Source organism: Pelodiscus sinensis, chromosome 15, assembly GCF_052426305.1.
Source record: "Pelodiscus sinensis isolate ZL-2025 chromosome 15, ASM5242630v1, whole genome shotgun sequence".
NCBI classification, from domain to species: Eukaryota; Metazoa; Chordata; order Testudines; family Trionychidae; genus Pelodiscus; species Pelodiscus sinensis.
The window spans coordinates 31,521,397-31,547,607 of NC_143066.1; the positions used below are offsets into that span (position 1 = coordinate 31,521,397).

The window sequence follows — 26,211 nt, forward strand, 5'->3', positions numbered from 1 at the left end:
ACAGGACAAATTAGCCATTTGTGACAAAATTAAAAACTTTGTTAATGTAAGAACTATGGCTATAACAAATATACCCAAGCCATATGAGTAGCTACTATAACCATAGAGATGTATGTTGTCAATTTATTGCATGGCAATTTGTTTCCCCCCCTTCTCTTTTCTACCAAAACAAGAAGGTTGTGTCTAGACTGGCATGATTTTCTGGAAATGCTTTTAACGGAAAAGAGCGTCTAGATTTGCAGAAAAGCATCCATGGCCAATCTAGACGCGCTTTTCCGCAAAAAAGCCCCGATCGCCATTTTCGCGATCGGGGCTTTTTTGAGGAAAACAAATCTCAGCTGTCTACACTGGCCGTTTTACGCAAAAGGGACTTTTGCCCAAACGGGAGCAGCATAGTATTTCAGCAAAAAGCACTGATTTCTTACAGTAGGAAGTCAGTGCTTTTGCGGAAATTCAAGCGGCCAGTGTAGACAGCTGGCAAGTTTTTTCAGAAAAGCGGCTGATTTTCCGGAAAAACTGGCCAGTCTATACATAGCCGAACTGTGTTGTTTATCTTTAGCTTGGTTCCTCTTTGTATGATCCTTCTTTCTGAGCTAAACAGCTGCACTCAGGTAGATGGCATGTTCTGAGTAGGTAAGTCTTCTATTCCTTCTTCCGCCTTTTCTCTGTCCTTTATATTCCCAGGCTACGTCTACACTGGCCCCTTTTCCGGAAGGGGCATGTAAACTTCACTAGTCGTCGTAGGGAAATCCGCGGGGGATTTAAATATCCCCCGCGGCATTTAAATAAAAATGTCCGCCGCTTTTTTCCGGCTTTTAAAAAAGCCGGAAAAGAGCGTCTAGACTGGCCCCGATCCTCCGGAAAAAGTGCCCTTTTCCGGAGGCTCTTATTCTTACTTCAAAGTAACTGATGATACAGTAAGAATAAGAGCCTTCAAAGTAAGAATAAGAGCCTCCGGAAAAGGGCATTTTTTCCGGAGGATCGGGGCCAGTCTAGACGCTCTTTTCCGGCTTTTTTAAAAGCCGGAAAAAAGCGGCGGACATTTTTATTTAAATGCCGCGGGGGATATTTAAATCCCCCGCGGATTTCCCTACGACGACTAGTGAAGTTTACATGCCCCTTCCGGAAAAGGGGCCAGTGTAGACGTAGCCCCAGTGTTTTTCTATACTTTCATCATGTATATAAAGAAAATGATACAATATACTACAATGAGGATACAAAACTTTGTAACTTCCTGTAAAATTGGTATCATGTTTGCATTTTACTGAATAGTCTAGTCATTTTAAAATTACAGGATCTGCCCCATATTATCATCTTTGCTCTGCTCTCTGCCTGCCTTTTTACATCTTTTACACCTCCTTCTCTTCTATGCTTTTCACCTCCACTGATGTGTCTTCCTAAGGGTACATCTACACAGCAGCATTATTTTGGAATAACTGATGTTATTTCAAAATAACAAAATGTGCATCCACACAGCAAGCCACTATTTCAAAATAATGGTGAGATGGAGGTCTTCTTACTCCAACTCTGTAACCCTCATTTCACAAGGACTAAGGGAAGTCAAAGGAAGAGAGTTCTTCCTTCGACTTCCTGCTGTGTAGACAGCGCCAAAAGCCAAATTAAGCTATTTTTATTTCAGCTACACAATTGACATAGCTGAAGTTGCATATCTTAATTCGACTTTTGCCCTGCAGTGTAGATGTGCCCTAAGTCTCCAATACTTAGAGAGAGCTGTCCTACTGCCTTTCCTGCCACTAGTTCAGCAATTTGCTTCCCACTCATAATGAACTTTAAGGGAAAGCTGGGAGCAAGTATGGAACAGTAACATGGAAACAGCAAAAACAATATTACCGACATCCAAGCAGCCTTCTGACATCACAACATTTTAAAAAAACTCTCAAAAACAGAGTTACATTTTAGAGACATAGGACTTGTGTTTAAAGCCAAAAATGGTGGTGTCTTTTTTAGAAGCCTTCTTTTCTCATGTTAAGATGCAGGCTAACATCTTTGAAGGACTTCCAACACTCCTGTCATCTGAAGAAGTGGGTTGTGCCCACAAAAGCTCATGATACCACCCACATGTTTTCTTAGTCTATGTGTTGTAGGCTAAGTGCTGCCCAGCCCCACTACAGTACTCCAGAGGTGTTATTCTGTGTCTCAACAAACCTAATAAGAGGATCACTCAATTGTGTTTAACTAACATGATCGAAGAAAACATCATTTAGTCTTTCAGAAGACCAAAGGCACTTCATCAGGTCAAAAGAAAGCAATGAAACATTCACTGCCTCTCTAGTCAAAATACAGGGGTGGGGAGGAAGGATAATTTTAAAGATACACTCTCAAGTTGAAGAGATTCTTTTTAAAAAGCAGATGTCCTTCATTGTTATTAAAGGCACCCTGAAATATTAAAATGTTTTAAAACAGATTTACTTTTATTCATATGGTGCATTTTTAAAAATTTCACTCAGCTTCATAGGCTTGGATGATTAAATTGATTAGCTAATTTTATTTCCCTGTTTTTATACACCAACACAATCTTGTGGATTCAAGAATACTAAAAATGAATATTTAGTTCTAGGAAAAAACATGGCTTCAATGAAAACAAAATAACAGAAACAAGCATGTTAAATACTAGATTTTCTATAACTCATCTTTTATGAAGCTTTAGTTTAGGGCCTAAACTACCTGACATTATTTTCACAAACACTATTTCAATACAGATAACCACTGTCATCAATGTCTCTATAAGTTAAATAGAGAGTATCTGAGCCTTTTCCCCTACACACAGGGATGTCATTTCGGGGAGGGAGGGGGAAGAGAAGAATTGAGAGTATGGTAAAGTTGTATCAGCATACAAAACGTTATATATCATAACCTCCAAAGTCCAGGAGAGGGGCCAAAAAGTGGAGCATATATACCTATGTCAGGGGTCAGTTGCCCCATAGCAAATGATATCTACCTTTATTTCAAGCTAACCATAAAAACTTTAAAAACTGAACTTCTGAACTTGTCAGACATCAGATCTGCATCCATAATATTGCTTTGTTAGTAGAAATTAAAAAACAAACAAACAACAATTAACTGTGCTTTGTGTTTCCAGTTACTGTGCATTAGTAATTGGGTGGAGCTCTAGTTTTGAAAAAAGCAGTTCCTTCCCATTGCAGTGGGATAGTTCAACAGCAGTTATAAACACAGCTGTTCCCTTGAGACCAGTTCTCTACACAGTTTAAAACAGGCTTAACTCAGCTTGTATTGTACTGAAATCAGATATAGGGGAGGGATAAGTACAAGAGTAGAACCCTGAGTTCTATAATTATTTACCTGTCTCATATCAGCGAGGGAAAACGTGCTGGGATTCACTGTACCACGCACCTGGTTGTTAATGAGGTTGGGGCTGAGATATAGCTTGTATCTTCTGTTTACTAGGAAAAGGCTTCAGAGCACAGGATTGGCAGGCTCTCCTGTTAGTGGTTGTGGGAGCAGCAGGATACCGACGCCACAGAGTTGGTGGATACTTCAGTAGAAAGAGTCCATTTTTAAGGACACAGACATACTATGCACTAGTTCAATGGAAACAGAGGAAGACTGGGGAAAAGCTGGGATTTATTACACATCCATTAGATAATAACAGGCAGAAGGAAACAGAACGGGGCCCTGGATACCACGAGTCTGATACTGACTGAGGAGGTTATAAGCACCTAATAGTTACTGCCTAGGGAAAAAACACGCGCGTGTCTATTCGCTATCATGCACCTGTTACACAGTAGGGCGTGGGAAGGACTACGGATATGTTGCACCTGTCGGATACTAAGTAGGAAGAAGACAGACGAGGTGTGGGTTAGCATCTAATATGCTCTAGTTTGTGAGCTAGCCTGCTGGAAGAGTTTCTTTATTATGAAGAAAACGGGAGAATGGAAGAATAAATGGCTTAAATGTCAAATTACTTTGCCAAAGCGCCATGCCAACTATTAATGATGCAACCCCCTTACATTTGACCTGATAGTTTCACCAGCAGCACACAGTAAACTATTGCAATAGGTATCTAGCCAAGATATTAAAAAAAAAAAACTTGGGCACAAACCTATAGTATAAGCATTTGCTGGCACATCAAATCAAATAACGCTCAAGAACTTTGCAGCGCTCCTAGCCCTTGCAGGCTGAGCTAAAGCACCGCACAAAGAGAGAAGGGGGAAACGTTAATTTTTATCTCGAGGCTCCCTGGCTTTCGATAAATCCCTCTTTTTTGCCCGTTGCTGTAAAAAAATGAATTGCAGCAGCTGCTGCTGTTACAGCAGGAGGGGATGGAGAGACGGCCAGCGGCTTAAGCAGCCTCTCGCCCGTTCTTTGCTGGGCGTGCCCGCGCTTCCACCCTTTTCCTGCTGCAGAGACTGGCTTGCATACCTAGGGGGCGCAGCGAGCGCGAGAACCAGGGGCAACGTTCCATCGGGCTAGGGCGCGCGGCCGTTAAAGAACGCCCCTACCCGTCCCCGTCTCTTTTCCTCTTTCCCCACGCGTCTTCCGGCCAATCAGTCGCCTAGCTGGAGGCGGTGCCGCGGGAGGGGGAGGGCGAGACGACAGAACTGGTGGAATGGAAGGTTGGGACGGCCAGCGTTCCATGCGGCTGCTGGAAGGTCCCGCGCTCGCTGCCAGCTAGTGTGTGAGGGGAGGGGAGGCGGCGTCCCTCCCGCGCCTGTACAGAACAGGCGGGCAAACCTGTGTGATACACGCCACCGCCGCACATCGATTGCCTCTGACAGCCCCCCCCCCCCTCCAGTTCCTTCGCAGCAGCTTTGCGTGGCCCCGGAGAGGGATGTTTCCCCACACAGACCCAGCCCTCCTAGGTGTAGGTCAGGGGAGGAGGGAAGGGAGAGAGGAAATGGGAGGGCGGTTAGCGGGTCAGTGAGGAAGAGGAGGTGGTGAGGGGGTAGTTAGGATTGGCTTGGGGAGGAGGGAGGGAGCATGGGAAGTGGATGTGAATTGAGTAAGGGTCAAGGGAGGCTGTGAGGTAAGGGGGACGGAGGGGACATGAGGGGTGCCCGGGCACAATGTGAAAAGGGGAAGGTTGTGAAGGGTGGAGATGAAGAATGTATGGGCGACAGACTTGGGTGGGACTGAACCCCAGGTGATAGAGAGCGAGGCGAGGTGAGGAAAGTTCGGGCTCAGGCTTGTGGCTGGCAGGATTTTTGTTTGATCAGTTTCCCTCCCTGGTGATTTGTTTTTACTTTTGGTCTGGTTGGTCCTGATTGGCTTTTTTACTAATTGTATTTGAACTATCAGGAAAGAAAATCTGAGGAGAAAAAAAAATCTATAAAAACTTTCCCCTCTCTCTGTGGGGGAGGGAAGGAGGGAAAACACGTCCTGCGGTTTGTTTAAATATTAAACATTTAGCGTTTACTTTTTAAAATTGTGTAGAGGTTTATTGCTACTGCTGTGATAGCGCTTTCCCCTTGTGTTTACAGCCTCTCTGAGGGAGAGACACACAGGAAGAACCAGGATCTCTAGGCTGCACAAACAAGAAACGTAGGAGGAGTCCATCTAAGCAAAGGGACTGGAAGGATTTCACCTTGTTGCTGCTTGTTTCAGACGATTTCCCCCTCTTCCTCCTTGAACCGCCCCAGCTGAGGGTTTCTTTGTTGCTTCCACAACCGACCAGAAGCAAATCCTTTGCATGTTTTTGGAGCTGCGTTTTACTGCGGTTCCTTTGCAAGAAACAGACCAGCACCTTCCCGGTAGGAGGGAAATCTGATCAACTCTGAGGCTTTCCCCACCTCTGGTGGAGTGTGAGAGTTCGAGCGACACCCTCACTGGCCTGTAGCTGACTTCAGGTCTATTCGGAATCACAGCTAGGGCTGCTAAATTTACGTGGTCGAGGACCCTTCAAGCCTGCCTATTGACGACAGATTTGTAGCTAAAGGAAAATCGGATTAATATAATTGTGAAGCTCCGGAGGGGCGGGAGGGATATCTGGAGACTGCCCTGTCTGCATGGCTAATCTTGAAATTGTCTGAAATAAATCCTTAGTGCAAGGAATAGAGCGATATTTCCCCATGGTTTTAGGTTTATTTAACACTTCTGTAGCTGGGGTTCACGGGGACGGGGCACATATGGAAAACTAACCTGCTCCATAATAATCAGAAGTGGGAATAGTTTCCGTCATCTTTGCGGTATGAAAGGTGCTGTTTGCTGGTGGCTCTCTAGATGGATCAGTCGCTTTCTGGATTTGCTAGCGATCTGACGAAGGATCCAGATTTATTGGAATACTAACGCCAATAAACTTACTCTCTCAGCGTTGAAGGCATTGGATGTGACAGTGCAGAGAAACATGTGTTTTACATTTCTGCCTGCTTGTTTTGGTGCAATCAATACCTCCACAAGATACATTGATTTAGATGGCGATTATAATACAGTCATGCACTCGGCGTGCTGCCTTAGGGTTGCATGCAAAGTGAGCACAAATCACCGAGTCCTCCGCTCCTATAAACCGAGGGTTTCTGTTCCCTCAAAACTTCAGGGTGAAAGCAAAGGGCGATGTCCCCAACCCACCAAAGAGAATCCAGCCTCGGGGTGTGGAGCGATCAATGACCAAAGAGCTGACAAAACTGTCAGGCAGTCGAATAGATTGGGGATCCGTGAAGAAATAATGGTTGGAAGAAAGGCGGATCGAGAAATTATTGCACGAAGGAATAGCTGGAGAGACCGGATGATGATAAAGTTTAACTTCTGTTTCTTCTGTCGCGGATGGTGGGCGTTTCTGTTGCTTCAGCTCCACATGTTGCAAGCCTTGGCACAAGGTAGGGCTATGAGACATTTTTGTTTAGAGAAATGTTGCATCTATCAGCCTTTTAAGACGCAGAAATTCTGTTCAGGCATGAATATAGTCTTCTGCTTTAATCACATAGAGAGCAAACTTCAGAAATCGTCATTAACAATGGATTTAATATATAAATGGTATTATCTTTATAAACAGCCTTTATAGAAACAAGCATGTATCACTTAACCTAATTCTCTTAGTTTACTAGCCCATTTCGACCCCCCCACCCCAAGTATCAATAGTAATATCGGGACCTCACTGTTAATGGTCACATAACCATTCCTTTGTATTTAGTTGGAATCAACATACTTTTCTGTTATGTCTTAAAGCAGCAGAAGAGTTAACTTCTGTGTGAGTTTAAAAAATAATTGTGCATTGTCATAAATTGCCAAGAGAAACGGACTCATAAATTCACCGACTAGAACTAAATCAGGCCTGGGTGTAAACAGATATCTTTAAAAACACAAGTACCAGTGCATGTGAATATCGGTTCAGTCTTGTTCATTTCTTGTTAAAAAAATTAACAGACACAAAACCTGCATTTGCAAACCAGAGATCCTTTCAGTCAAATGAGTCCCTTGTAAATGTTCACGATCATTCAGATATTAAGTGGCAGTCATTCTGAATATATATTTACATATTTAAAAATTGCAAAATGCAGGGTAATTTTTAATAATCCTTTGACCAGAGTAAACAATAAGTGATAGGGAATGGCATTATGGTTGGCTGAGCCAAATAACTTGCTGAATAAATACAGCTTTCACTTTCTTTGCTGTTGTGAGTTTTACTACTGAGTGTATTGTGCTCCACTAGTGTGTTTAGGCATGGTGTTTGTCTCTGAAGTGTGGGATGAGTCAGTGATTTAAACTCGGAAATTAATAATCTCTTTAAAGGGGGAATGTGTTCTGCAGACAAACCGTTAAAATAAAGTACACTTTCTGTTTCAATTAACCCTGAATCTAAAAGATGTTTACTAAATTAATTTTAAAGTGTAAACCTTATCCTGAGTTAGTCAATTAGCCTTTTACAAATAAAATTCAGTGCAGCTGTTTGCTTATCTTTGCACTGTTTGTGTGAGTGCTCACTAGCTCTTTTGTTTTTGTACATGGGGTGAACGCTGGATAGTCAGTATGTTGAGGGAGAGGGCTATGAAACCAAGTTTGTTGTAATCTGTCTACTGAGCCTTTACTCCTGCACTCTTTCAAAGATTTTCAGCCCCAGGGTATTGAATAGCTCCAATCCACTGTTTTATAGTGAACTCCACCCTCATAAATCCCTCTCTTTTTCAAAGTTTTGTTTATGCTGTCATTCCTTTTTCCAAACTACTTGTGCTGAGGCCTGCAAACTTTAACAGAGGGCATTGTTATAGTAAAACAGAATGTATTTAAGTGTAGTTAATATAATCCTCCACAAATTATAATTCACATTTCTTCTCTTTTCTGTAGTCTTGATTGGCATCTACCAATATGACCTTTTATTTTGAAAGGCAAAGATTTTAAAATATCTATTTAAATCAGACTTCTTGAGATTAGCAGTGAAGTCATTTTTACATGTAGGGTCCGGAATCAATTAAATTGAGATTTTAAAATATTTTCTGTGAATAGTAAGAGTAACCTTCATCTTCATAGTAAAAACTATGCACATACAACTGTGCAGTTGTTAATATAATAAACAATATTTCCTTTAGTAACATATTTCAAAATTTACTAAGCACATTAAAATATATCTTTATTGAATTTGCTTGGGACTTGTACACAAAGTCTAATGTTTTACACTGGCCTAAACTTTGAAGAAGTCCAAACACCAAATCAGTTTATTAACGTGTAAGCAAAACAATAATTAAACGAACAATAGGCCTAAGAGGAAGCAGAAAGACAAACTAGGGTACTTTACCCTTCAGAAAAGCACTTATGCAATAATATGGGTTGGGGTTTAGTAACTGCTAGCCAATGTATGAACAGTATGAACAGTTCATTCAGTGAGATACCTGCAGAGGGTGGGTTCCAGGAAGGAACATGGACATTGCAATGCTGGTGTCAGAGCCCCTGACTTTCAGATATTAAGAAAATCAAAAGAACACTAAAGTGATCCACAAAGCTGAGTTAGGTCCCTCTGTTTTCTGTACGGTCAAATGGTGGTGGTGGTGGTGGTGGGGGCGAGGGAGATAGGCACATTAGAATGCAGTCCACCAAAGGCAGCATGCCAGATCAAAGTAACTTGACTAAACTAGCCCTGGGGTGATCTTGGTGAGAGTAGGGTGTCCTAAGTCCCATCTTTCTCTAGGAGATAGGTGTTTGAGTCTGGACTGCAGGGAGGCACCTCTCTTTGCTTAGCAATCCATGAATGAGAATCAGGATTCTAAGGTGATTTTTGTGAAAATGAGTTGGGCACCTGTCTCACATCATACAAGATGGCTGGAGGAGGAGGAGGTGGTGCTTCTGTTGTCATCCACCATCTTATAACTTTTAGCCCAGTGGTTAGAGCACTCATATGAGATGGAGGAGATCCAGGGTAAATCCCTCTCTCTGCCAAAGGGAAAAGAAACAATATGAACAGGGGTCTCATCTCTTAGGAGAGTGCTCTAACCAGTGAGCCATGGGATTTGCTGATATGGGGCTCCCTTCATCTCTTCTGTTAAAGCTTCAATATAGATGATTTATGGTGCAGGGGTACTGGATCCAGCATCACCCGCATTCCAGATGAGTATCCTAATCACTGGACTACCCAATCCTCACATACTGTCTGTCTGGCTCCGTGACTGTTGAGATATTTATCCACAGCAGAACAGTCATGGGGCCAAAGAGAGAAGGAGAATGTGTATGAGAATGTTAGGGCACCCATCTGGGTATAGGGCAATCCTGTGTTTAGTCCCCATGCTTTTTCATTATTTAACCACCGTGGAACAGCTTGAACAGGAGAGACTGAGGAAGCCCCACATCAATATGACCCATTGCCCACAGCAGTAGTCCTTTTGAAATGTGATGTAATAAACAGTACCAGTCTTAACGCAATACACTTCAACCAGGTTGTCACAAATTTAAAATTCAGTGGCAGGTTGCTGTTCTCCATGCTTTCTGAATTGTATGATATATCCATCATTTTTATATCATATTGAAAATTCACATTATAAAAGATATGTCAGTTTATGACAAAAGCTCATGTATCTTGAAAATGAAAGTTCTGATATAGCTACACAGGTTTTCTAATGGGATGATGAGTTGGTCCTATGGACAAGAAAGAGTATTACATGACTCTTTAATCTTTTTATCCGATAAAGATAAAATAAAACATTCTAAATGTGAAGCCTATGGCTGTTTGGATGTGAAATCTTTATAAATGATTGCTCCAGCACTCTTAAAATTAAAACAAGTACATAGTCACATTTCAGTCAGTTTAATTTCCAATAAACTAAATGGAAACGATTGAGACCAAGTATTTCATATTTTCAAATAAATGATAAAATGTATTTGCAGTTGTAACTAGTGTGAGTAGCAGTGGTAGACAGCCTGTGGCCCATGCAGCCCATTGGGGTTCTATGTGTTGTTTATGAGACATTTTGTTTACCATTGCCTATGTGCAGGGCTGCCAGATTCTGCTGGTTTTCATCTGCATAGTTTTTTTCCTACTGATATTGATAAAATGATCAGGCATATAAACCAAGAGCACATGAGGTGAGGTGTGTGCTGACTGTACATAACATGGCTGTAAGAGCTATGTGTTTCTCCTGCATCCAATCGAAGTGCTACTACAGTTCAATCGGCTCACTCCGCAAATTCTAAGTGCACAAGTGTAGTTAGCAAAAGTACTGTATTCTGGGAGACCATCTTGGTTACGAGTGTTGCAGTCCACTGATATTAAGGAGGGCCATTTGTGGTCTACTCACTAGCCTACATTGCCCATTGCTGATCTATATAGAACATAGAACATTTTGATAATAGGCATGGGGGCTCACATACTTGCCCGGCCCTGGGAAAAGTGGAAGGGGCCTGGCTTTGCACTCCTAGAAAGGATGGGGCTTTGAGAAGAAGGGGTGGAGCTAGAGGCAGCCTGCCCTCAGCACTGCCTGTAGCATACCATATCACGCCTCTCCTCCCTACAGCCCTCAGTGTTACCTGGAGTGTGCATTGTGGGGCTCCGGTGGCGATTTAAAGGGCCCAGGGCTACAGCCGTGCAGCGGCATCTGGGAACTCTGTGCCCTTTTGAATTTCTGTGCCCTTTTGAATTACCGAGCTCCAGGACAACTACCCCCTTTGCCCCACCTGTTGATGGGCCTGGCAATATGCTTTGTTCAAACTTTTCATTGCAGTTTTCTTAGGCTGTGTTAGAGGATATTTAAGCATTTCTATTCATTACCTTTTCAATCTTCAGTGACAGCTAACTATGATACTGGCTTACTGTGGTGGATTTTTATTTTAAAATCTAGTGTATCCAAAAAGTACAAGCACTGAACATACTGGAAAGTGAAGTTTTCCTTTCAACTCAGGCAGTGTTAGTGCAAGGCTCCCTACATTGGTCTGCCAGTGATCTTGAACCTTGTTTGGAGAGAGAACTTTTACGTATGAGAGAATAATTTAAAATTCCTATGCCTCGTTAGACCTTGGTTTTTCTCCTGAGCCTTCCAACTATAATGCTCATGGTGGTTTTTGGCAAGTTTTCCCATTAGGAATGAGCTAGCTTATCATAAGCCATAAAATAGCCAAAAGGTGGCAATTTATAACCACTTTTAGTAACTGTTTAGGAATTCCAGGTTCAGATTAGCAAGATAGTGGTTAAAGGCTTCAGATCACATTATCAATCCCCTAAATTAACTAGTGCTTCTGTAGGTAGCTACTGTATTTAAAATAAAGGTCCTGATCCTGCAAATCGCTTGGGTTTGGGGGATACCTGTGCATATGCAGAAACCCACTGATTAAACAGAACTCATTACAGGATTGGGCTGTTACAGTTTAATTGTGGAATGTCTACTAAAGTACTAGAGGATTTGACTGACTACTACTGTTTTTTTAAACATGTTGGAAGTTGCTAATGGCTGAGGTACATTTTGGAGAGCAACTTTAAATAATAAATCTTTCTCACTTTGTATTCATGATTGGATGAATATTTTCAAAATTTGACCGTTGCTGGGGTAATTTTGAAAAAGATAGCTCTAAACATTTTTAACAAAAACAGTAACTAAATATTTAAATAAATTAAAACTTGTCAGATTCTTACTTTAACAGAGATAAAACTAGTTTTTATGCCATTTGATCAAGTTTATAATTTAAAAATTGTATAAGAGGCTGAATCCTTATTTAAAGTGGCATGAATATCCACTATGCTTTTGGTAGAACCAATTACATGAATACTTGAGGAATATATTTGTGTGGGGTAAGGTTTTGGTAATACCAGCCTGTAATTTGTTGGGATTTGTTAATGTGTAAAGTGCAAGAAACTTGAGAAACAAATTGCACACTGTGTTTAATACAAAAAGAGGATGAGCAACTTACACAGGATACTTAGCAAATTATGTCAAGAGATAAATAAGGGGAAAGACAGGCAGCCAGATGAGAAGGTGAATTTACTGGAGAGCAGAAGGTATTACAAGTGAAATGTCAGGAGAGGTGGTGTTAGTCCTGTTACAGCCTTATGCCATTTGTCAGAGGGCCATCACATCACAGTACATTTTCCCTCCGTGTTCCGTTTTCTTAGTAGATTTATTAGTTTTCAAATGTGTGAATTTTTCATCCTGTGCATTTAAATAGATTTATTAAAATGCCTTAATTTGTATACTTTGTTAAAATACTGAATCGCAATTCTTTCAGCATTATACATATCTGCCAACTTATTCATACTTTGAGTGAAGTGCTTCAGACAAATTAATCAGACCTTAAAAGTTAGTGTGAGAGAGGATGGAGAGTGTATGTAAGCCACACGATGGACATTGGTCTTGCTGCTTAATGCAGTATTAGAACGCAGATGATATAAGAATCCATAAGGAATAATATGATAATAGCGTTTTGTACTTATGACATTATTCTATAAGCTGCATTGTTCTATAAGCTGCCAGGTCTTCATCCCCAGTAAAGTCAACATGCACTACTGCAGTGATGCAAGGTGACAATGAAAATGTCCTAAAGGATGATCTAGGGATTCTTACATTTGAGGTAATTTGTCAGATGCCTCTTGTGGCACCCGTTGGTACAGACGACATGGCAAGTCCAGCAAAGGGCATGAGAGAGTAGAGAAGGAGTATGATGCTTTTGACAGCTTCCCGACTACTGGAAAATAGGGGACTGTTTTACTTGGTGTAAGTTCAAACAATCTTGTGGCTTGATTCACCACTGAATTATTCTGGTTTTATGTTGATGTTACTGGTTTCAGTGGTTACAGTGGTGTACAACTGAATTTGAGGCAGTACTGAATCAGATTCTTTAGTAAAGTTTGAACCAAACATATTGAGATGATTTTGGGATAAGAATATTGAAAAACAAAATCAAATGTTTTCTGCCTTAAAATGCCCTATTTAAAATTAGCTTATCATGAAACTTCAAATTAAAAAGCGGTGTATATAAGAAAATCAGTCCTCTTGGGTTTTTTTCATCCTTTGATGATATTGAAAGGAAACCAGCAAAGCTGGTGACTTTTCTTCCTGACCAAACACTGGCTGTAGGATTTTGGGAAGAGACTGTGAAGTTAGTTTTGAGGGTTCCCCAAACCATATCATGGCACTGCTTCACAAAGTTGTGATATCTGCATCTTCCTATCATGTCATTGTTTCAGTGTCTAATGGTTCTGCCTTGGTTTTTTTCTTCCCCTTGTATATTTTTTCTCCTGAGTAGCTGGGGCTGTTTGGTAATTGAGGGGTGGGACAGGGAAAGGTAGAGGTGTCTCCCTTTGCATTAAATGCCTTCAGGTTAGTCAGAGTATTCACAGATCTTCCCATGTTATGCTGGATGATGCCCAGTTGAAGAGAGGGGAAATCACAGCAATCCAAAAGCCAAACAGCCTCACAGTTTTGTTTTTGAAGGTATGGAAGTCCCACAACATAACTGAGAACCCAATCCACAGGCTTTATTGGCCCAATAGACTAACATTTGGAGGTCTGTTAAGTACTGTGACTAACTCACAAGTTTCAGTAATAATCTGACAAATACCTAACATTTGAATATTGTCTGACTGACAAAAAGCTCTAGAATTTAAAACAAAATCTGATCTTATTACAAAATAATTAAACTATTACAAAATTAGGGGGAACTTATGACTTCAAGCTGCTTTGCTTTTGTGGCTGTTGATTTTTCAAGTTTTGCCATTCTTATGAGTGCATGTAGAGAGGTGCATCTTAGAACAGATGTTCTGATCAAATGTGGGATAATGTTAATGCATTTGGCAGTCTTATATTTCAGTTATAACTGAAATATGAGCTAGCTATAGTGTCATTTTAGGCCCTACTACTGTAATGAGTTTTGAGCCAATGGCATCCCACTAAAGTCAGAGATTCTATAAGGGCTCTGGTATCTGCCTATCTAGAGCTCATTGCAATAATAGGGAAACATTTACTATTTCAGAATATTTTAAGGAGCAGATTGATGCTGAAATTGCCTATGAAACCTTAATTCGCTCCCCTAGTGTTTGCATTTTTAACTATTTAATTACAAGGTCACTGTGTTGGGTTCTCTGGTGTACAGCTTGGACTGTGGGACCACTGGGTCTTCTGTCCCACCAAATGTAGCTACCTCTCACCCTGTGATGTTGTTGGCAACCTACACACTTCTTGAAGATACTGTACTTACATAGAAAGGGACATACCCAAATGAGCTACATACATGATCTTCCTAGCACTCATAAACCAAAAATAGAGAGGCTCTAGACAATTCCCCTCCCACCCATCCACCATTCTTGAACTCCAGAACTATACTATCTTGCACTGGTCAGAAATGTGGCCAATGTACATTTATTTCCAAGTTCACCCCTCCTTGATGTGAGGAGGACAGAAAGATAAGTGATAAGTAGCAATCGTAGAGATCACAGTTGGTTACTTAATACAAATATATTTGCAATCCGAGTTCAACAAACAAAACGGGATTTGAATCAAGCAGTGTTTCACCCTGACAGAAGGTACAAACCTCTGTCAGATCCTCAGTGAATAAATTGGAACTGCCTTCCAATCCAGGAACCCCCTTCACCACCTCCTCCTTCAGATGTGTTTCTATCCAGGTGTTAAGTTGTGGGGTAGAACCCAAGTCATGATGTCACTTCTCCTCTTTTATAGTTTCTTCCGGTTCTTGGAAAAATCTTTTGCTATGACATGAGTCAAGCAATCTTCATTGCATATATGCTCCCTCTAAGAAGTATATAGCTTTTGGGATAGTGGATTCTTTCTGTGATGGGTGTTGATGACTCATTAACTGCTGTCTAACTACTCCATTTCTAAGTTCCCTCTAAGCAGCACAGCTGCATGGCTGCACAGCAGCCTATTAAGCACTCTACAGGTGCTCAGGACTACAGTAGGGCAATCCTGTCCCTTAGCCCCTGGACTCAGACCAGCTATAGATCTGCTGTGGCAGGCAGAGAGGTGCTCCTCTCATGGCTGCAACCCAGCCCAGATCGGTTGGGAGAGAGATGCCCCTCTCCTGCCCCCAAACTAACCTGACCGAGACTTGCTATGGCTGTGGTAGAAGTGTATCTACTATGGCCCCAGCCTGGACTTGCCATGGCCATGGGAGAGATGCCCTTTCTCTGGCCGTAGCCTGGACATACTGTGGCCATGGGACAGGTGCTTCTTTCCTGGCCCCAAACCAGCCTGGCCTAGACCTGCCACAACTAGGGGAGAGGCGCCTCTCTCCCCCAACATCGGTGCTGGTGCAGAAAGAGAGAGCGGGAGGAAGTCCTCTCTGTTCATCACAACCCCAGGGCAGCCTGCACCCCAAACCTCAGCCCCACTGCAGAGCTGCAACCCTAGCCAGAGCATTCACTCCCTACATCTCAATCCTCTGACCCAGCCCTGAGCCCCCTCTCACACTCCAAATCCATTACCTGTACCCCACAACACAAACTGTATAATGTGAACCAATATGGAGATGATGGGTGCACATCACCAGTAATATTCATTTTACACATGGGTAGAAAAAATTAGAGGAATGACTGCCATTGTTGTATCTGACAGGCTGATTGTGGGTGTTTCTAACCTTGCAACGTATTTCAATAATATTCACATAGTAACACTTCATAACTATACATACAATGATAGCTCATGCAATCCAACAGGATATTACTGTTCAACATATCAGGACTTTTAAAATGACATATCATACTTTGTACAAAACATATCATAATTATATAACTGTGGTAAATATGGAGGTTCCAGGGTGCTACTCTGAAGTTCATTGTGTCAGCCGCACATTATTTTTCTTCCAAATAGGACCCTTGCCTCCTTTAGCACACAAAATGGATGGTGCTCATTTGATGTGAAACTATTCAAGATGTTTTTTTCTCAGTGTTCAAGGTGTGGCCCTATGTCTTATTTATTGCATCTTACTCGGACAGAATTTCCTTATAGGCCTTTCTGTGATATTCCTCAGTACAGTATGAGTGCTTTACAAATATTTATTTTTGAAACATCCCTGTGAGGTGAGAAGAGCATTATATCCTTTTTATGAATGAAGATTTGAGGCATAAAGAAATTGAGGTAAATATTATCCACTAATTTTGGATGTCCAATTTGAGACCAGAACCCAATTTTTCATAATATTTAGCTTTATATAATATATATAGAGAGATTCAAATTAGTGCTCTCATTGACTTCAGTTATATCTGTGAGAGCTCTCAACACTCTCCAGTTTGATTTACAAAAGTGATAAGTGAGGTTCCCTAAAAATGGAGAACACAAATAGAGACCACTTGTGAAAACTTTTGTTTAAAGTGCCTTGAGTAACATCACACACGCAAGAATAGAATGCAGCCTCATTCTATGAGTAAGGCCTTACTCATAAGACCATACTTTCTCTCTTTTTCTTTTTTGCAATCCCCTGCTTCATCGACTTAATGCCTTGTTGCCTTCTGCAACAAATGAAGCAGAATCTACAAACTGTCTCTTTCACCACACAGTCTGGATTTATTCCTAGAGCAGTAATCTCCAGTACAGTGAATGAGGCAGGGTTCTTTTGGAAAAATTAATAGAATCATAGAATACTAGGACTGGAAGGGACCTCAAGAGGTCATCGAGTCCAGTCCCGGACCAAATACTGTCTAGATCATCCCTGATAGACATTTATCTAACCTACTCTTAAATATTTCCTGAGATGGGGATTCTACAACCTCCCTGGGCAATTTATTCCAGTGTCTGACTACCCTGACAGTTAGGAACTTTTTCCTAATGTCCAACCTAAACCTCCCTTGCTGCAGTTTAAGCCCATTGCTTCTTGTTCTATCTTCAGAGGCCAAGATGAACAAGTTTTCTCCCTCTTCCTTATGACACCCTTTTAGATACTTGAAAACTGCTATCATGTCCCCCCTCAATCTTCTCTTTTCTAAACTAAACAAACCCAATTCTTTCAGCCTTCCTTCATAGGCTCTTCTCTGGACCCTCTCCAATTTCTCCACATCCTTCTTGAAATGTGGTGCCCAGAATTGGACACACTACTCCAGCTGAGGCCTAACTAATGCAGAGTAGAGCGGAAGAATGACTTCTAGTGTCTTGCTCACAACACACCTGTTAATGCATCCCAGTATCATGTTTGCTTTTTTTGCAACAGCATCACACTGCTGACTCATATTCAGCTTGTGGTCCACTATAAGCCCTAGATCCCTTTCTGCCGTACTCCTTCCTAGACAGTTGCTTCCCATTCTGTATGTGTGAAACTGATTGTTCCTTCCTAAGTGGAGCACTTTGCATTTGTCTTTATTAAACTTCATCCTGTTTACCTCAGACCATTTCTCCACTTTGTTTAGATTATTTTGAATTATGACCCTATCCTCCAGATTAGTCGCAACCCCTCTCAGCTTGGTATCATCTGCAAACTAAATAAGCGTACTTTCTATGCCATTATCTAAATCATTGATGAAGATATTGAACAGAGCTGGTCCCAAAACAGACCCCTGTGGAACCCCACTTGTTATGCTTTTCCAGCAGGATTGTGAACCATTAGTAACTACTCTCTGAGTACTGTTATCCAGCCAGTTATGCATCCACCTTATAGTAGCCCCATCTAAGTTGTATTTGCCTCGTTTATTGATAAGAATATCATGCGAGACAGTATCAAACACCTTACTAATGTCTAGGTATACCACATCCACCGCTTCTCCCTTATCCACAAGACTCGTTATTCTATCAAAGAAAGCTATCAGATTGGTTTGACATGATTTGTTCTTTACAAATCCATGCTGGCTGTTCCCTGTCACCTTGACACCTTCCAAGCATTTACAGATGATTTCCTTAATTACTTGCTCTATTATCTTCCCTGGCACAGAAGTTAAACTAACTGGTCTGTAGTTTCCTGGGTTGTTCTTATTTCCCTTTTTATAGATAGGTACTATATTTGCCCTTTTCCAGTCTTCTGGAATCTCTCCTGTCTCCCATGATTTTCCAAAGATGATAGCTAGAGGCTCAGATACCTCCTCTATCAGCTCCTTGAGTATTCTAGGATGCATTTCATCAGGCCCTGGTGACTTGCAGGCATCTAACTTTTCTAGGTGATTTTTAACTTGTTCTTTTTTAATTTTATCTTCTAAGCCTACCCCCTTCCCACTAGCATTCACTATGTTAGGCATTCCTAAAGACTTCTCGGTGAAGACCGAAACAAAGAAGTCATTAAGCATCTCTGCCATTTCCAAGTTTCCTGTTACTGTTTCTCCCTCCTCACTGACCAGTGGGCCTACCCTGTGTTTGGTCTTCCTCTTGCTTCTAATGTATTTATAAAAAAGTCTTCTTATTTCTCTTTATTCCCATAGCTAGTTTGAGCTCATTTTGTGCCTTTGCCTTTCTAATCTTGCCCCTGCATTCCTGTGTTGTTTGGCTATATTCATCTTTTGTAATTTGTCCTACTTTCCATTTTTTAATATGACTCCTTTTTTATTTTTAGATCATGCAAGATCTCGTGGTTAAGCCAAGGCGATCTTTTGCCATATTTTCTATATTTCCAACACAGCGGAATAGCTTTCTTTTGGGCCCTTAAGAATGTCCCTTTGAAAAACTGCCAACTCTTCTCAGCTGTTTTTCCCTTCAGTCTTGATTCCCATGGGACCTTAGCTATCAGCTCTCTGAGTTACCAAAATCCGCCTTCCTGAAATCCATTGAATCTATTTTGCTGTTCTCCCTTCTACCCTTCCTTAGAATTGTGAACTCTATGATTTCATTATCACTTTCACCCAAGCTGCCTTCCATTTTCAAATTCTCAACCAGTTCCTCCCTATTTGTTAGGATCAAATCTAGAAAATTAGTATGTGATCATGCAAATAAAGATTGTTATAAAGCATATGTAAAAGCATATGCATTAGTATGTGATCATGCAAATAAAGATTGTTATAAAGCATATGTAAAAGAGGGAGGGAAATTAGGATTGGACAGGCATCCTTAATTCTGGTATCCCCTAAGCTTTTAAACACTTGATTTTGCAGCCTTAATAATGTTATTTTAGCTTAGTTTTATCTCCTAGGTTTATCTTCTAGGTTTTTTAAAAAACAAAATGACTATGCCAAATCCCCCCCCCCCCCAAGCCCCTTTCCCTCACCTCAGTACGATAGTGCTGTCGTGTCCTCAGTACACTCTCTTGTGGTCAGATGTGGTGCATATGAAGAGACCTCCTTACTTTTCCTCCAGCCAGAGTTTAAACAAGCCGCAAACAATCTACAGGCATTCAGGAACACCTTCCTCTGAGGATTTATTTAACAGAAAGTCCAATACAAAAATTAGAAAAAATCCCCTCCTCTTTGCCTCATTTTCCTGATCCAGATAATCAATCAGACCCAATCTGTCTGTTTCCCAGCTGAGTCTATTATTTATCTTCTCCCCAAATCTTCATTAGATTTCTCTCCTGATAAATTCAGGCTGCCCCTCTCCAAAATGTACTTTCTTCTCATGGGTCTCCTCTAACTGAGCTGTCATAAGCCAGTTAAAGTAATTATTTAATTAACTCACTGCCATATACCTAAGCTGTTAACAAGGGGGTTAATTGGGTTGGCTGAATCTACCTGTGAAGGATGACAAAGGTGGGTGGGGCTTCTGACCTCTTCACAGGGTTAACTACTCGGTCATGTCATGTGGCATCATATTGATAGCTACATGTTTTAGCAGGATTGGATTCCTTACATCCACCACACAGACCTGTCTCTTGAGCCAGTGGAGAAACTGATAGCAGTAGTAGGTCAGCCTCAGTATGGATTATCATTAGCAGGGCATGAGACACTTTATCAGTGGGTTTCACAGATATTTGCAGATGGCAAAAGAATGGTGAGAATCATGGATTCCATTCCAGGTCCTTGAAGAAACTGTAGTCCGGTAGGTACAGACTCATCTATTCATACTTCCAAGCATGGTCCCTTTTGTCCCATTTGGCTCCAATTTTTATATCCAATAAGTCCTAATCTGACCCCTCAGATCCCCCTTTTCCAGTCTGTCTCCTCACTTTTTTCAGTCCCTATTTCTCTACTCAGTTGTTTCTTGTCTTCAGCTTCCTTTTCTAGACTTCCTTAGTCCTGCCCCTCTGCCATCTCAGCATCCAATCTCTTTCCTCCACTACTCTGGCCCCTTTAATCCTTCCCTGCCCGCATTTACCATCCCCACTGGATCCTTTTCCAATTTCAGTGTCTCATTCCCCTTCCCCCTCTTCCATGCATCTTCCCCAACTGGTCCTAATTCTCCTGTCCCAAAACCTGGCTCTTCCTCAGACCTGATTCTTCTCCTTTCCTCACTTACTTTACCCTACTCACTGTTTCTCAGCCTGACTTCTTCCAGACTTGCCTAGCCAGTTCCAGTCTCCCTTTGACTGACTTCTCCTTGTCCTATTATACTCCCCAACTACACACACACCCTGCCACAGATCCAGCTCTTGTTTCCTCTCCATCTAAATCAGACAGCTTTCTCTTCCATGCTGCCTGGGACCAGCATGGGATCTTTGGCTTAGTCTATACTCAACCAGCCAGGTCGGTTTAAGGTACACAACTCCAGCTATGCAAAATGTGTAGTTGGAGTCTGCTTAAGCCAAGCCATAGTGGCACCCACACAGCTGGAGGCTGATGAGAGTGTTTGCTCCTGTTGGCTTCCCTTACTCTTCAGAAAAGGAGGAGTACCGAATGCTGGTGTGGGCTGCCCTCAGCGTTTGATTTACGGGTCTATACTAGGAAAGTTAGATATTGTTTAATTCAGTAATCGTGTAACTTGCTCCCTATGCAGATCTACTCCTGCCTGCCTCCCTGTACTGCTGCCTCTGATGTAGAGGCACCAGTGGGGGGGAGGGGTAGAGGTGTCCAAGGCTGGCCCTACCATGAGGCGAACTGAGGCGGCCGGCTCAGGTACCAGGCTATGTGGGGGAGGGGGCACCACTAGGACCCAGAGGGTAGAAAATTGTGTCTGCCACTGGTGCGTATGTAGGTAGCAGAGCAGTATCATGAGAGGAGTAGAACAGGAAGAAGGCACAATTGAGACCTTTCAAAGTTTTGACCCAAACAAGGGGGCATGTGGGCGTCATTTGAGCTCCCTGCCTCAGGTGCCAAAATGTGGGCTGGCCCTGGAGGTGTCTCTGTGGCATATGATGCTTTTGGGGAGCTGGCTGTTAAGCCAGCTCTCCATGAGCACCGGCTACCAATGGCCCTCAACCTGCTGCCTCGGTTCAGAATCACTGGCCTAGGGGCTAGCCAATTAATTCTTATATTAGAGGCTTGTTTTATCTAGATGTGTTTACTTTTAGAAACTTTTTTTTATTAAATAGCTGTTACAATGAAGTATTTTGTTCTAAACGGGGCTGCCATATTCCTTTACAAAGCTGTGGTTTGATCTGCCAAGTGCTCCAATCTGGAACTCTAATTGATTTCAGTGGGAATTAGTGCACAGGGCCTTGCGTGATTGGCCCCACAACAGTGCTATACAATTAGGAGGGAAAACGCCTCTCTCTAAGCATGCTTTTTACCTTTTTTATTTTAACAAATAGTTTATAACATCAAAGTCCATCTTGCTATTGCAAGACTTCTCTGTAGTATCCAAATGTTTGGCTTCTTACAATGGTTTTGCATACTATATTTAAGCAAGGATGTTAAAATGTGGGGTAATTGTATAAATGTGTAACCACTGAAAAATTGAGCAGTTACATGGTCACATGCACCTGAAAAACCAGCTCCTTGGGAGCACTGCACATTTCTTCTGGGGAGTTGGCTGCTGCCCTGTGCTGCTATCTCTGTATCAGAGGCAGCAGTGCGGGGCAGCAGGCAGCTCCCTATGAGCCAACTTTTAAGTTGGCTCCCAGAGCACACTGGCTTACACCTACAGCCCTGCTCCAGGGTGGCACCTGGCTCTGCAGGATGGGGTGGAAGCCTGAGTATAACCATGAACTTATTAATTAATCGATAAGCCCAGGCTTATAAGTTAACCATTTACACGGTTATACATTCACAACCCTAATTTTGAGTATTACAATTTTCAATTTGCTATAAAAATAGAAAATACTGTTTAATGTTACTAGAATATTCTTCATTCCATATTTTGTTGCCAATCCTGTGGCTATACCTATGTGTTGCCAAATATGTAAAAGTATATTTTGATTATGTTAATAGCCTGCTCATTAATATTTAAGTACATGTTGGATCTCCCTGGTCCAACACCCTTGGGACCTGACTGGTCTTGAATGAGGAAGTTTGCTGGACCATAGGAGGTCAGTTCTGCCCCCTGCCACTGGTTTCCCTAGCCCAACTCTACTTTTGGCCCAGCCACTGGCTTCTCCTACCAGCTCCCCCATGCAGCTGTCCCAGTGGGTTTGTAGTCCGCTGGCTCCAGTGCTGCCAGACTAGTAGGACTGCTGCCCCCCCTGCCCACCAGCCTCTTGGCTAGCTCCTCCTCTGATGCTGACCCCATTGGGCTCCCAGCTCTGTTGGAGCCTGCTGCCATGCTAGAGCCTGCAAAGAGAATTGCTTCCCTGGGATTCAGTTTACAAGTTACAGTGTAATGGGAGGCTACGTGGGCTTAGCAAGGAGATGTCCAACAACCCCCAAAATAAAGAAAATAACCTGATGCATCTGATTAAACATTCCCTGTTCTATTCTCATATCTGTTGTTCCAAGGTTTAGTCCTTCCCCTAGACATGGATATCGCTGTTTATTGTTACTAGAATATTTTTCATCCCATACTTTGTTGCTAATCCTGTGGCTATATCTATGTGTTGCCAATCCTGTGTGGCTGGCTCAGTCCATGTCTCTCAGCTCTGGTCTGGTCACATAAACACTGAAACAGGAAGGTCACTGTGTCTAGTTCAAAAACCCACACTCTATTTTTATTGACTCTCCTGGCTTCCTGCCAACACTTCCTGCTTCCTTAGGATTCCTCGAGATTCTCTAGAACCCACTGTCTATGGTTTTAACCTTTACAGGCAATTGTTAACTGAATGACTGAAATGTCCAGAAAGGGTAGCATCTCTCCCATTCATCACAATAACATTGCATATTCTTGGACTAGTAAAAGTGTTGCAGTTCAGGAATTGTGAAATTTGTTGACAGAACTGCTAAAAAGAAAGTAGCATTGTCTATACCATGCCTATTTCTAGATAGTCCTGCCATCACTGTTTAATAAAATTCATTCCTTAGAACCTCTCCCACTCAAAATAATTCATGAAGAATAAATTGTCTCAACAAAGTGAAGTAGTTAATTGTTTTATACTAAGAAAATTCCAGACGTGATTAAACAGACCCAGAAATCAAACAGAACATATTTATCCATTCAGTGAAGTAAATTTCTCATGTACTGTATCGTGGAACTGGAAGTTAGACAGTTATTTGTTTTTTGCTTTATTTTTTTAACACAGTTAATATGTATCTTATGAATATGTGGTACTTCCATCTATACGAGCCATCACAGTGATATAAATTGTCCTGCTAGCAGATGGAGAAGGGGAAAAACTTCTGAGACATGATCATCTTTCTGTCTCTCTAAAGGTGACTGACTAACCCTCTTGATGTGTTTTCAGATCTTCTTGAAACCTGGTTAAGCACGAGTGCACACACTTTCTCTGTGTAATTAGATTTATCTTTGGTAATTTCCTCCCCAATCTTTTATTTTTAACAGGATTAAATAGATTTGTTTTGGATGTTCTGTAATGAAGTTTTACTTTCACCTCAGAGTTTTTGGAACACACCACTTGGAGGAGGTAATTATCCAGGGTGTAATGTGTGCTGTTTTTTCTTAAATGGCTAGAAAGCTGGATAATCATCTCTTGAGTCAAAGAAAGGACAGCTTTCATGTCCATTGACTCAGTGGAAATCAATGAAGTGTACCCATAGTTGCACTGATTCTGCAAGGCCCCAAATCCGAACATGACTTTTCAGTGTGATGCTGTGGCAAAAAGAGCTGTAATCCTGGGATGTATAAACAGGGAGATCTTGAGTATGTTTAGAGAGGTTATTGGCTTCTATGTTTGACACTCATGTGATCACTGCTGGAAAACCCTGTTTAGTTCTGATGCCCATGTTACTGTCCATGGTTTCATGCATCATAACTTAAGAGTGCCAAATTCAGGTCACACTAATGAGAAACAGGGCAAATCTATCCCCAAATGCTGATGGTTATTACCTGTAGGATATACCTAACCAGCCACAAAAATCACTTCTTGTTAGTCAGTGTGGTGAGAGAGAAGTCATAAACACAGTTCTTAAGGCAATCCATTTTTATAACACTATCAAGAACACTGGTTTCTGAGAGAAGAGGTTTCTTACAACTTATCTCATCAAATAATAGATTATTCTGTGCCCAAAGGATCAGCCACACACCCAGGCCTATATCTAACTTGGGTCTTACCTAAAATCATGTGGTTGCCAATCCTTCAGTATCTAAAATATAAAGGTTTACTTATAAAAAGAAAGAAGGAACGGTGAGAGTTGAAAAGCAAATATAGAAGACTACCAGATTTGCTTACTGGGGAAATCCTTGGTGAGCTAAAACACAAAAAGCAAGTTTACAAGAAGGGAAAACTTGGACAGATGACAAGGGAGTATAAATATATTGCTCGAGAATGCAGAGGAGTAATCAGGAAGGCGAAAGAGCAATTGGTATTGCAGCTAACAAGGGATGTGAAGAGTAACAAGAAAGGTTTCTACAAGCATGTAAGCAATAAGAGGGTGATTAGAGAGGGTGTGGGGCCCTTACTGGATGAGGAAGGTAACTTAGTGACCTGATGTGGGAAAAGCTGAAGTACTCAATGCTTTCTTTGCCTCTGTCTTCACAGACGAGGTCAGCTCCCAGACTACTGCACTAGGCAATGCAGTCTGGGAAGAAGGTGGGCATCCCTTGATGGAGAAAGAACAGGTTAAGAACTATTTAGAAAAGCTAGACATACACAAATCCATAGGTCCAGATTTAATGCATCCGAGGATACTGAGGGAGTTAGCAAATGTCATTGCAGAACAAATGTCAGTTTAACTCATAGAGATCGGGAAAGATCCCGGATGATTAGAAAAAGGCAAATGTAGTGCCCATCTTTAAAAAAGGGAAGAAGGACAATCCAGAGAACTACAGACCAGTCAGCCTTTCCTCGGTCTCTGGAAAAATCATGGAGAGGATCCTCAAGGTATCCATTTTGAAGCACTTGGAAGAGGGGAAAGTGATCAGAAATAGTCAACATGGATTCATTAAGGGCAAGTCATGCCTGACCAATCTGATTAGCTTCGATGATGAGGTAACTGACTCTGTGGACATGGGAAAGTCAGTGGATGTGATATACCTTGACTTAAGCAAGGCTTTTGATACGGTCTCCCACAATATTCTTGCCAGCAAGTTAAGGGAATGTGGATTGGATAAATGGACTGTAAGATGGATAGAAAGCTGACTAGACTGTCAGGCCCAATGGGGAGTGATCAACAGCTTGATGTCAGGTTGGTGGTCGGTTTCTAGCGACGTGCCTCAAGGATCAGTTCTAGGGCTGGTTTTGTTCAACAACTTTATTAATGACCTGGATGAGGGGATGGATTGCACCCTCAGCAAGTTTGTGGATAGCACTAAGCTAAGGGGAGAGGAAGATATGTTGGAGGGCAGGGATAGGGTCCAGAGTGACCTAGACAGATTAGAGGATTGGGCCAAAAGAAATCTGATGGGGTTCAACAAGGACAAGTGTAGAATCCTGCACTTGGGACAGAAGAATCCAAAGCATTGTTACAGGCTGGGGATTGAATGGCTAAGTAGCAGTTCGGCAGAAAAGGACCTGGGGATTACGGTGGATGAGAAGCTGGATATG

At 41.8% G+C, this 26,211-nt stretch overlaps 1 protein-coding gene across 7 annotated transcripts in view; it reads left to right on the forward strand.

Moving 5' to 3' along the window:
- Nucleotides 1-4,413: 4,413 nt before the first annotated feature.
- SDK1 (sidekick cell adhesion molecule 1) overlaps nt 4,414-26,211 on the forward strand; it is an 844,750-nt gene continuing 822,952 nt past the window's right edge. For 2 of the 7 annotated variants that reach the window (XM_089769286.1, XM_075899625.2), the window contains exons 1-2: nt 4,414-4,843; nt 5,460-6,791. In XM_089769286.1, the coding sequence (XP_089625412.1) occupies nt 6,323-6,791 (469 nt within the window). In that variant the 5' untranslated portion in view covers nt 4,414-4,843; nt 5,460-6,322. Of the gene's footprint in view, nt 4,844-4,885; nt 5,143-5,459; nt 6,792-26,211 lie in introns of those variants that run through there. The other 5 variants (XM_089769291.1, XM_089769290.1, XM_089769289.1 and 2 more) reach the window with 5 other exon arrangements.